The sequence below is a fragment of the Musa acuminata genome, chromosome BXJ2-1, assembly GCF_036884655.1.
Source record: "Musa acuminata AAA Group cultivar baxijiao chromosome BXJ2-1, Cavendish_Baxijiao_AAA, whole genome shotgun sequence".
NCBI classification, from domain to species: Eukaryota; Viridiplantae; Streptophyta; class Magnoliopsida; order Zingiberales; family Musaceae; genus Musa; species Musa acuminata.
The window spans coordinates 36,906,769-36,918,574 of NC_088338.1; the positions used below are offsets into that span (position 1 = coordinate 36,906,769).

General features: G+C 38.9%; 2 protein-coding genes across 5 annotated transcripts; one reads left to right on the forward strand and one right to left on the reverse strand.

Moving 5' to 3' along the window:
- Window positions 1-297: 297 nt before the first annotated feature.
- LOC135599152 (uncharacterized) lies at window positions 298-8,856 on the forward strand. 4 transcript variants are annotated; one of them, XR_010481851.1, is made up of 8 exons: window positions 298-455; window positions 1,136-1,294; window positions 2,771-2,938; window positions 3,160-3,314; window positions 5,463-5,629; window positions 6,163-6,316; window positions 6,919-7,700; window positions 7,807-8,856. XR_010481851.1 is itself a non-coding variant. In XM_065093936.1 (6 exons), exons 1-6 carry the CDS (start codon window positions 374-376, stop codon window positions 6,215-6,217), a joined length of 786 nt encoding a protein of 261 aa, XP_064950008.1. In that variant the 5' UTR covers window positions 298-373; the 3' UTR covers window positions 6,218-6,418. The 4 variants fall into 4 exon arrangements, 2 of the variants coding, with proteins under 2 accessions (XP_064950008.1, XP_064950009.1); XR_010481852.1 differs by having other exon boundaries at window positions 7,347-7,700; XM_065093936.1 differs by lacking the exons at window positions 6,919-7,700; window positions 7,807-8,856 and having other exon boundaries at window positions 6,163-6,418.
- Window positions 6,500-8,839, reverse strand: LOC135585731 (pentatricopeptide repeat-containing protein At1g50270-like). Its single transcript, XM_065093935.1, has one exon. The coding sequence runs from the start codon at window positions 8,837-8,839 to the stop codon at window positions 6,626-6,628; it is 2,214 nt and encodes a 737-aa protein (XP_064950007.1). The 3' UTR covers window positions 6,500-6,625.
- Window positions 8,857-11,806: the final 2,950 nt, after the last annotated feature.

Below are 11,806 nucleotides of genomic sequence, written 5' to 3' on the forward strand. Positions count from 1 at the left end.
ACTCTTCAGGAAATAAAATCAAAGAAAATAATGCTGGATTGATTGGACATCGCTACTCTTAACGATCGTCTGTCACGAAACACGGCAATGCGCTGCACCTTCCACCGAACGATGACCGCCGTCCACCATAAAGGCGTAGCTGTCGGGACGGGAACGGGGCGCAGGAAAACTCACCTACGTCGCTACGCGGGTCCCACAGAAGGGTTGTTATCACAGGCAAGTGAGAGCTCACTTTCCCTGTGCCCTACCTGGACTGAGACAGCTGAGCCGCACGCCCTGGTCCACCGTTGCCGCCCGTGCATATAAGAAGGGAAAGGAGGGCGTCGAAGGGAGCCGAGAGGCGACACTCGACAGAGGACGGAAGCGGCGAGACATGCAGCCCGCTTCGCTCCTCCACATCCTCCTCCTGATCTCTCACCTTGCTTCCGCGGTCCCGGTCGATCTCCACTCCCACGGTAACACCGCCAAACCCAGATTCACGTTCTTTCTCTTGAATCCCCATGTGGCCGGTGTGCTTCCCGTTCTTGAATCGGTCATTTCGAGATCGATCTCGTAGCGTAATTTCTGAGTCCTTGGTTCTATCTAATTCGTTTTTCATTTTCTGCTCGTCTGACTGTTAATTGTTGGCTGTTACTAGATCGGTGCCAGTTGATTTTGGCAACTCCACTCGACATTAAGATCCAGTTGTATCTGTAAACTAGTGTGATTTTGTTGTATGTTCCACTTGTAAAAACAGCTGATTAGTCTGCAATAATTGGTGATTTTTGTTTTGCCTGGGGTCTAGTGTTCATCAGGATTAGGATAATTTGGGAGCGTTGATTGGAAGACATCTTCTTCTTATCAAATTGCTGTTTGAAGGGGGTTTACAAGCTTTGCCTCCACGTTATTCTAGAAACTTAGCAAGTTTGTGTTTTCAGTCAAATGATCGGGGTTGGTGTTTGTTGGTCAAGTACAATTTCCTCTATCCATCTAGTTATGCGCTATGACTTCACCTTGAACTTGTGCAATGCCTATCGATAGCTTTAATTTCATCATCTTTTTGTTGTTTCCACCTATATATATGACAATTCATTTTGTTTACTAGGTGAAATAGATTGGTCGGCCAACGCATATGTTGTTTCTATTTAAATTGCAGGGTGCTTCTGGACTGAATCATGTCAAAGCAAATGGGTGGGTGGATGCAGTGCAGGGCTTGTGGTAGTTGATCGGTCAGATAATTGCAATGGTCTCTGTGGAGAATCGAAATTTCCACCATGTCTTCCGTTTCATACACATTTTCATTGTTGTAAACCAGGTATCATTGCCGCCTTTCTTCTTTAACTTTAAGCAAGCTGTTTACATCCTTCAACTTCATGGTTTAAAATTGATTGAATACCATTTCAAAGAATACTTTAAAGGAGAACATTAACGTTTGGTCCCATGTCTTAACCTTTTTATAAACATATCTGATGCAATTTCAGATTCATTGCAAATTGAAAGTTGAGGCAGAGAGTTTCTTTGTACCTTGAAATCACTGTGATGCCAAACCTGCAGTTTTACCATTTTCATATGACACCTGGAAATAGTTCACAACATAGGTCACGTGTCTAATCTTTAGTAATTATTGAGATAGGAGACAATAAGCAGGTAAAGGATAGAGATACTGTCTTCTTTCTGAGAGGTTTATGTCTAATTTTCTCAATGCCGGATCTCCATTTATGTGATACTGGTGGTTGACAAACCTGCAGTACTTTTTGGCAATATTACTTCTGGATAGTGCCCTCTTATTCTTTGATAATGTCCTCAGTTAGCTCATGAATATCTTCACCTGTCTTAGTTGATAAACAGAGGCGTAGTTCCATCCTTCACTCAGAAGGGGTAATTCTTACGATGAAGTCCCTCTCTCTTGTTTGTTAAGAGGAGTAACTCCACTAGTCAGACGATGAGATCTAAAACCATTTTAAACAGGCATTTTAGTCAAGACCATTATCTTATGTTTCTTGAAAATAAACTGTAATTATTTTTACTTTATTAATGACCAACAGGATTGTTTCTGATAGATTTGCGTTGGTCTTGTTATAAACCACATCCATCTTTTCAATGAAATCATACAACCACTTCCCCAGATGAAGAACTGTTTAAAGATCACAATCTTCTTCATTTAGAGATCCATCATCTGCTATTTCGGTGTTGGACCAACATATCTTGATGCATGCTACCCTGCATGGATAGTTTTGCAGATTGGAAGCTACAGTTGATATTTTAGTGTTGGACCAACCCAAGGAAACAAATATTTAAATTGCTTGTCAGTCCTCAAGGAGATGTCTAGAAAATTGGTCTCATTTTAATGCTTATCCAACAGCTTCTATGGAATGAGCCTTAACAGCATTGGTCGAGAACGTATAAATTCAGCATGTTAGTTGTAAGACAGTAAATCCATTTGTATGGGTCCAATCCTTGCATGTTCTCTATGGTACTAATGGGGTGTTATCTGTGCTCTATGGTTGAATTGGTGAACATCCTCCCAAACATTTTGTAAAGTTTTACTGGATACTTAAATGGTTTCTATGCTTGTCCTGGGCAAGCATAGACTTCCTTTGTTTTTCTTTTTCTTTGAATGCAAATGTGCCATATTGTGTGTTTGCCTCCTTGTAAACAACCTTACTGTTTAAATCCATATGTGGATATATTTTTCTCGGTGAACATCTTTGGTGCCCTGAGACTATAGTTGTTAGATGGAAATAATGTTTCAAAAGTATATTAAACTAAATATTCCTTGTCTTATGAGCAGAGAACCCAAGGTTAACCAACAAGTGCACAATATGCAAGAACAAGTTAGACTTTGGTGACAAGTACATATGTTGCACTGACTGCTCGGATCCTTACCTCATAGAAAAGAATAGAAAATTGGGCTACTGTAAGACTGGTGCAGTGCTGGCAGTGCAACTAAAGCCACAAGGTAGCTATCCTTGTGTATTTTATCCCCTTGTTTGTGCCACCATGAACATCCACAGGGTTGTTCATAATGGAAATGCAATAATGCATTTTGTTATTGATAAGTAAAATTTTCATCTCGATAGGTAAACAAATTACTTCCATTTTCATGTCTAACAAGTTAATAATAATGGAAGTGGTTTCATCCATTGTTAAGATGCAACTTAATACCTCTACAAATTTCAGAAGTTTTCAAGTGGGTTGCTGGGCCATGGATGAAGTGTTCTTCTCCCTGTGATGGTGGAGTTCGTTATAGAGATGTTGGTTGCTACGGAAGCACTGATGATCCATCCATCAAGCACTACCCTGTGGATGACAGTAGGTGTTCAGATCAAGAAATGGTGAGTCAAAATGTTTCTCTGATAAATTATTTACACTTGATCTGCAAAATCTTTAATAAACTCTTTGTCTCTTCTTGACATTATATAAATTGGATCGATAAAAAAGTTAGTCATCAATATACACGTTGGATTAGTCACAGATATCACAAAAAGCTCATTTGCTAGTTTGTGTTTGGCTCAATCATAGAATGGGTTGCTGAATAACTCCTCTATGGATTTGCATGTCTCTGAAAAAAGCCCTTTCAAACCAACATCTAGAAGCTCAGCCAATTGATTTGTTTTCCTTGACCTATGGAAAAGAAATTCTTATCATGTCATGTAATCCAAGCTTCCTTGACTAGAACTTATTAATTAGGGCTCTCATAAGACAAATAAGAGAAATATTTACGTATCTTCTTAAGTTATATTTCTACACATGATATGACTTAAAAATATTGATCAGATGTCCCTAAATGTTACTTCCATAAGCTGTACAAGAATTAATGAAATGATCCAGAGAAACAAGAAACAAAACTTTTCCAGTTGTATGTTATGTGATCTGTTGAGTAGAAAATTCATGTGCCACATTTATAGTAATGATTTTTCAGCCTTGATGCTCCCAAGAACGGATGCTTCACCATATATTGCCATAACTACTCTCAATTCTTCTCTTGTTTGTATTTCTGCCTTGTTCTTATTTCTTCTTTGTTCTTTCTGTTCTGCCAGTTTGATGTTTTTGGACTTGTCTACATGCCATTTTTATGACTTTGTTTTCTGCCTTAATGCCCCAAATTTTCTTAGGACTATATTTAGAGCAACATTTCTGTATGCTCCTAGGATTTCAGTCTGAGGTTATTCTTACCTAATAGTTCTTTTTATAAAATTCTGTCTGAATGCAAACAATCTATTGTGTCTTCACTCATAAAAAAATGTGTTCTGCTGTCTAAGACCTTTTTACTTCATGATTTGATCAGGAGAACAACAATCTAGATAGTTGGTAACTTCTACTTAGCAAATAACAAGACACCAGCTTTAGAACCTTAAAAAATTGTACTTTTGCAGTTATTGTTAATCTATTAACCACTGGGTGGAGTGCAAATAGCTGACAATTATGATGGTTTAGAATATTTTTCAATATGAGTCTTACTAAATATATGAAGACATGAAAAAGCAAACAAAAAGTGTTAGCAAAGCAATTGATACAACTTATCTTCATGTTCTAATTTTTTTTCTTATGGTAATGCAACAAATCTACATATTTTAATTTCAATATCCATTTTAAAGGTTTGCTTGGAGTAACTGAAGATCTCGTGTTCTTGTGTGCTGTGAGATCCCTTGCGTAGATCCCATAAAGTAAAAAAGACCTATTTACTGGTTTTAAATGCTATCTTGATCGTGAATAACACATGATGTTGCTTCTGGGGATTATGTATCTGTTGATGAAGAGAATATGGCTCTTAGTTTCTTTTGATTTTTGATGAAAAATGTTTGGAGAATGTTTTTGGAGTAAATTTAAGCTGGGGAAAGTTTTGTGGTTTGAAGTGTGCTTTAGTCCTCAAACCAGGTATTACAATATGGATATTGAAGCCTATCTTGTCTAGTAGCTCAAGCATTAGATGAATGAGCAGTGGTCCGAAGTTGGCATGGTTTCCGAGTGAAAGATTCTTTGTTCGAGTCTCCAGCGCCCGGCGATTTTCCTTCTTTCAATTTGAATTCCATGTCTTGAGCTTGGGTCATGTCATCTCACGTGATGGTGAGCTAAAGTATAGTTACTATGTCCTTTCATATCTACCAAATTAGGTTTTCGGATGACTTGGCTGTTGTCAAAATTGACACCACAGTACCCATCCTTAAGGTGAATTTTTGGACTTTCTGATCATTTCATGATCCAAATAGATGAAACTATTGAGTTTGATAGTATCAGCTAAACTTCGGCCAAAATTCATATTTTTTAAAGTGTTATGCGCGAAATGGCTAAATTAGAATGATTTTAGCTTTGGAACAAGGCTTCACGTCATAACAAGCAGAAAACTGGGGATTCCTCTGAAACTTTAGACTCGAGACTTGAAGCTCAAAATCTCCTATGATATTCATTAGTAGGTGCTAGGATGTATTATGAGCTAGTTCTTTCATGTGTTATGTCTAATTACTGTTCTTAATTGTTTTCAGCCCCTTAGGCAGGAGCCTTGTAATCTGCAAAGCTGTGGAGATTTGAGCATCAGTGAATCAAGTGACAAGCCAAGCGGGATGTCTGGGTGGTTGGTTGCTTTGCTTGTTATTCTTGGGCTCGTGGCTGTCGGTGGGGTTGGTTTTGCAGGCTACATTTGTTACAAGAGGTAATGATACGTTCCTTTCCTTAAATTTATGGTGCTTTTTAATCGTTTAATGGAACATAGTGCTACTTGATAAAAACAGCAGAACCTTTTTTTTTTCCTTGTTTGGTGGCTATTTTATGTCTTGCCTATCAATAGTTAGTCACTCAGTGAACATAGCAGCTTTGGACCTTGTATAGGTACCTAGTGGCATATGTTATTTGAAACAATAGCCTGTGCTTTATAATTGGTATTGTATCTACCTAGAAGTTCCAAAGCCCGTGGCATGTCAATTCACTTTGAAATGCCACCACCCGCCAAAGCTGCTTGTGAGATACTGGCTCAATTATAGCTTTTTATTATACTGGCTGGTTTCCTTTGGTTTGTCTAATAAGATGTAGAATTGAGGTAAGTTTTGGGAAGCTACAGATCATTTCGTCCATTTTCGGTTGTTTATCTTGCAGGTTAACATAGAGCTTGACTAGGCATTTATATCACATACATTCTTTGTTTGATATGAAGTTAATTTTTCATTTCTTTTTTGCTACTGCCAATAGGAGAACCTCGGCACCAAGTGGCCTTGTGTATATTATGCTGGAAGGGTATTCTTGAGATATCGCTTTCTTCGGAGTCATCCTTGAGCTGATAATTCATTTGTGTATATTATGCGAAAGGTTTGCGTGTGGAAACTGTGGTGTCAAACCGGAGCAGGTCAGTATGTCGTTGGAGTCCCATTTATCATATACGCATTGTGGTTTTCATGTTATGTTTTGATAAAAACTGCAATGAAAATATCGATTCTTTTGGCAGAAAGTGTCTTGAGACTGATAATTTTACGGAAAGTGCAAATTTGATAACTGAAACGATGCAAAAATGTAGAATTAATACTTGGGAGCATGCATACATACCTGTTAAATTTTCCGTCAAATTCTTCTGTCATCCAAGATCAAGATTTTGTCTTCTTGACCCATCAAATGAAAAAGAATACCATGCTTCAGAAGAAGCACAACATATGTGGCCTCAAGTATAGCCACATGATCCTCCAGCAATCAGCTTTGTCTGGAGCACGAGGCTATCAAGAACCAAACAAGCAAACTCATTCTGCCGTATTGATCTATCCCCTGCAACGAACTCATGAACGACTCCATCCACCTCGATGGTACTGCACCCGGGGGACTTGGCTATTCCCTTGCATCCCATGAGACTTCTCACCTGTCCCACATCATCCCATCTACGAGCTTCGGCATACACGTTTGAAACAAGCACATGTGCCCCTTCATCATTAGGTGCTAACTTCATTAAATTTCGTGCAGCCCTCTCAGCCAGCTCCATCTTCCCATGGATCCTACAAGCCGCAAGAAGCGAACCCCATATCAGATTGTTTGCTGTCATAGGCATCTTCTCGATGAGATCGATCGCTTCCTCTATGAACCCGGCTCTGCCAAGTAAGTCTACCAAGCACCCATAGTGTTCGACTCCAGGAACAATACCATATGACCGAGCCATTAAATTGAAATAGGCAAGCCCCTCCTTCACCAACCCTGAATGCCCACATGCACCAATAACAGCCATGAGAGTTACGCCGTCAGGTCTCACATCTCTGAGTTCATGCATTTGATCGAAGAGGACTATAGCTTCTCTTCCACGTCCATTAGCCGCAAGACCCCCAATCATTGCATTCCATGTGTGGGCATCTTTGCAGCGCATTTCGTGAAATATTTGCAATGCAATGTCGATGCAGCCACATTTGGCGTACATATCCACGAGTGCATTCTGCAGACAAGTATCCTTCCTTACCTCATTTTCCTCGATATAAGCATGAATGCGTCTGCCCCAGTCCAGAGCTCCAAGCTGCGAACAAGCAGACAACAGACTGACCAATGTGACCTCATTTGCTTTTACTCGTGAAAGCCGCATCTCTTCGAAATGGCTCAATGCTTTTTTGTAGCAGTTTCCTTGCACGTAACCAGATATCAGAGCTGTCCACGAGAATACATCCCGCACAAGCATGTTATGGAAGATGGCCTCGGCCTCAGCCAGGTCTCCACTCTTGGCATACATGTTGATCAAGGCATTTCCAAGAAAGACGTCACAGGTAATCATCTTGTCCTCCTCGATGAAAGCATGAACAAGTTTCCCCTGCTGCAGATCCCCCAGCTGAGCACATGCTGACAACGCAGTAGCCATTGTTATCTCATCAGGCCTCGTGTAGCTGCACGTCATCTCTTGGAACACACTCAAAGCTTCTCTGCAATGTCCACTCCGGACGAAGCCGCCCATCAGGGCATTCCATGTTGCGGTATTTCTAGCGGGCATTTTCTCGAATGCATCCATGGCATTTATCGTGTCTCCGCACTTTGCATACATGCTCACCACGGAGTTGCCGACGGCCAAGTCACTCTCCCATCCGTGCTCCAAGATTCTCGAGTGAAGCCGACGACCCCTCTCGAGGGCTCGCGACTGGCCGCACGCCGAGAGCAGGCTCATTACGGTGACCTTGTTCGGCTCGACGCCGACCTTTCTCATCTCATCGAACAACCGGAAACCTTCATCCAGCTGATTCAGTTGCAGGTAACCAGAGATCATCGACGTCCACGACACCACGTCCTTGTGCGGCATTTCATCGAACATCTGCCTCGCGACATCAACCTTTCCGCAGCCGTTATAGAAGCTGATGATTCCCGACGTTACGAACATGTCCGAATCGAAGCCGCATTTCATGACCAGCCCGTGCACCGCGCTTCCGGTGGGAAGATTGTTGAGCTGCGCACAGGCTCTCGCTGTGGCAGCATAGGTGTAGGTGTCGGGCGAGGAGCCTCCGCAAGCCAGCAGCAACTTGAAAGTGGACAGCGCATCCCTGGGAGCACGCTGATGCGTGTAACCCCTGATCATGGAGTTCCACATGAAGAGATTAGGATGGGGAATCTGGTCGAACACGCGACGGGCGTAGACCGTGCTGAAGAGGGCAGAGGGAGACGTGAGGAGCGCAATGATTCGGCTGACGGCGAAGGTGTCTTGTACGAGGCGAGTGCGGATCATTCGGGCGTGGATTTGAGCGAGCTGCTGCTTCGAGGAGCAGCTCTGGAGGAGGAGCAGGATGATGCTTCGATGGTCTCGAGAGATCCATGGCTCGTAGGTTGCGGGAAATCGCTTGCGTTCGAAGCAGAGATGGCGCATGTGACGTCGGTGTAGTAGTTGAATTGTGTTATTCACTTTAATGATTTTTTTATGCATCGCCGTCCGCTTATACAGACATAAACGCCTATGCTAATTGATGGTCAGATATATGAAATAATTATAATAAAAAATATATAATTAAAATCTCTTTATTCTGTTGAGAAAAATCCTTTCTCCTAATCTGCATAAATAAGAGAGGAACATGTTAATGTATTCAAGCTAAAGTTACTTCAATAAAGTTTCTTTAATAATTATTTTTATCTTCTATTCTTTCCATCAGTTAGTAGATATGATTTGATATTCATAATCTATATAATTTCTTTAGATATAATTTGATTTGGTCCCCCATAAAATTATACTCTCATTGAATATGTTAATCTTGGATTTGAGTAAAAGAAATCAAGATTTTATATGAATATCAATCGATCTATTATGTGTTGAAATATGAGATACTCGTAGATCTCCATTTGATATTTTATTCGAACCAAATGATAGTCAATAGTTATATAAGATTTGTGCATAAATAAATAACACCAATATTATCACAATAGATTATCGATGAGGATTCTAACTCTTAACGATATGTGCATTTCAGATAAAAGAGATATGATCCATGAAAGTTGAACTATGGTGATGAATGTCATAACTTGATATTTGGCTTTAGTTTTTTTATTTAGAATACTACGAAATATGATTACTACAAAAGTATAAAAATATGTCATGATTGAAGTGAAATAATCTTAGTTCATGTAGAAAGTACATAAATCGAGACGTTGGTCACGATAAATATATAATCCATAATGCAAAGTATTCTTCAAATATTATAGCAATTGCTTTGCAGCAGCCCAATGTATCTCTGTAGGATTATGCATAAACTACACAAGTTTGTTGTGTAAAAGATAGATATTGTAAAGCTCTAACAATACTTTGATATTGAGTGGCTTCATACAAGGCTTATCCAATAAAGTTAGAGTGGCTTTGCAGCAGCCCAATGTATCTCTGTAGGATTATGCATAAACTACACAAGTTTGTTGTGTAAAAGATAGATATTGTAAAGCTCTAACAATACTTTGATATTGAGTGGCTTCATACAAGGCTTATCCAATAAAGTTAGAGATATTGAAGTAGACATGGGAGTTTGCACTTTCATAGCACTATGCTATGCATGTTTGTTCAGGTCGAGAAGTCTCTAATGTATGTATTTGTGTTGAGAAAGAAAACTTTCTTTAGACATCAGAATCAACTCAACACTCAGAGAAATCACTAAGATCACTAAAATATTTTATGAAAAACTTATGTGAGAGCATATGTAAGAACTGATATATGTGGAGTGTATGTTTATGACAAAGCGATCATCAATATATATAAGAAAAAAAATATCGTGTGACCATCATAGTGATAAATAAATAAATGATACATCAAACTTAGGGTTGGTTAAACCATAGGATATAAGAAATTATTTATGTTTATTATACCATCCTTTGGTTGCTTACTTGAATTCATATATTACTTTGTATAGCTGACATACATGTGTTGCACCAATAAATCCATGTGGTTGTTGTATAAATATATCTTCATTGAGTAAGAAAGATATTATCTATATCAAGTTGATAAAACTTCCAAGCATAATTGATAGCTAGGGAAATGACCACCTACATTATTGTTGATTTAACAACTGGATTAAATGGTGCATGATAATAAATTCTAAGGCATTAAAAACTCTTATCTGCATTTCATTTGATATAAAAAAATTTACATTTTACTATATTCTAAGAAGGATAAGAAGGACTAAGTCTCGAGTATCATCCTAATGCCATTAAGGAGGTTTAAATGTTTGGTAGGCACATATTAGTACAATGAAGTTCGATAATGGATGTTTGGTAGTTTAATAGACTCTTTTTAGTTCATGGATATTATTTTAAGAATGAGTGACAGATCATTATTACAAAAATTTATTCGATAAAATTGATATTATTTAACTTAGAATATAAGTAAGATAAGTAAGCAATTAAATCAGTAAGTAATAGCAATGAAGAGCATAAAAGTATAAAAGAAAATACACATAGAATTTATAGTGGTTTAATAATCGTGACCTATGTCTACTCTCGATTCTTCCTCCGTCGATACTATCAGCTTTTACTAACAATCTTTTTTTTAATGGACGAATATCAACTACTATTTTTATAACTTTTTTTCTTCTTTTCACATGTTCAAGAGAGAACATTTACAACTCTTTTTTACAAGTAATCTTCATACCTCCTTTAGAATGACTTGGAAAATTAAGGAGGAAGTAACTCAACACTTTCAACATAATTTTCACACTTAGAATCATAAGTTTTTCATGCTCTTTCCTTGCTATCTCAAGCAAGAATGAGTGAGGTATTTATAGGCCCTAAATAGTTTCAAAAATAGAGCCAAAAAATTTTATCACTAAGTTTTCGAGGTATTGATAGTACTATCACCAGTGTTGGGTGGTACCACCGGTTGCAACATTAAGCACTGGCGATACTACTGCTTGCTTGGGCGGTACCATTGCCTAAAACAATATAGAAGACTGTATTCTAGCGGTATTACCGTCAGTTTGGGTGGTACCAACGTTGACCCTAGCGGTACCACCGTTGGGTTTTCTAGAAAAGTACATTTCGTACTTTCCAGCTCATAGGCGGTTCCATCGCTTAGTTTGGTGGTGCCACCGCCTAACCCAACTTTAGATCATTGAATTAGCCTTCCAATAGACTCAATTCTATCCTGGTCCAATGGGCCCCTAATTAAGTTAACATGGTTATACCTAAAACTAATTTAATTAAAACCTAATCTACTTTGATCAAGACATAAACAATTACAAACATGAATCCTATGTTGTCCGATATGTCATTGGTTCATTTGGCATTTCATCCAAACTCCCAGCGCGTTGTGCTTTCCTTCAGCATATTGCCCGATCCATCAACTTGTTGACCTCTCACAACATCCAATCTTAGTATAATGCCTGATTCTTCCGGTCCGATGCCTGATTTCTAACTCTGG

Excerpts from the sequence above, each read along its gene's own strand:
- LOC135585731 (XM_065093935.1), bottom strand. The coding sequence starts at position 8,839 with ATGCATAAAAAAATCATTAAAGTGAATAACACAATTCAACTACTACAC.
- LOC135599152 (XM_065093936.1), top strand. The coding sequence starts at position 374 with ATGCAGCCCGCTTCGCTCCTCCACATCCTCCTCCTGATCTCTCACCTT. Across the intron at positions 456-1,135 it reads GGTCGATCTCCACTCCCACG|GGTGCTTCTGGACTGAATCA; the intron begins GTAACACCGCCA and ends TTTAAATTGCAG. Across the intron at positions 1,295-2,770 it reads TTTTCATTGTTGTAAACCAG|AGAACCCAAGGTTAACCAAC; the intron begins GTATCATTGCCG and ends TCTTATGAGCAG.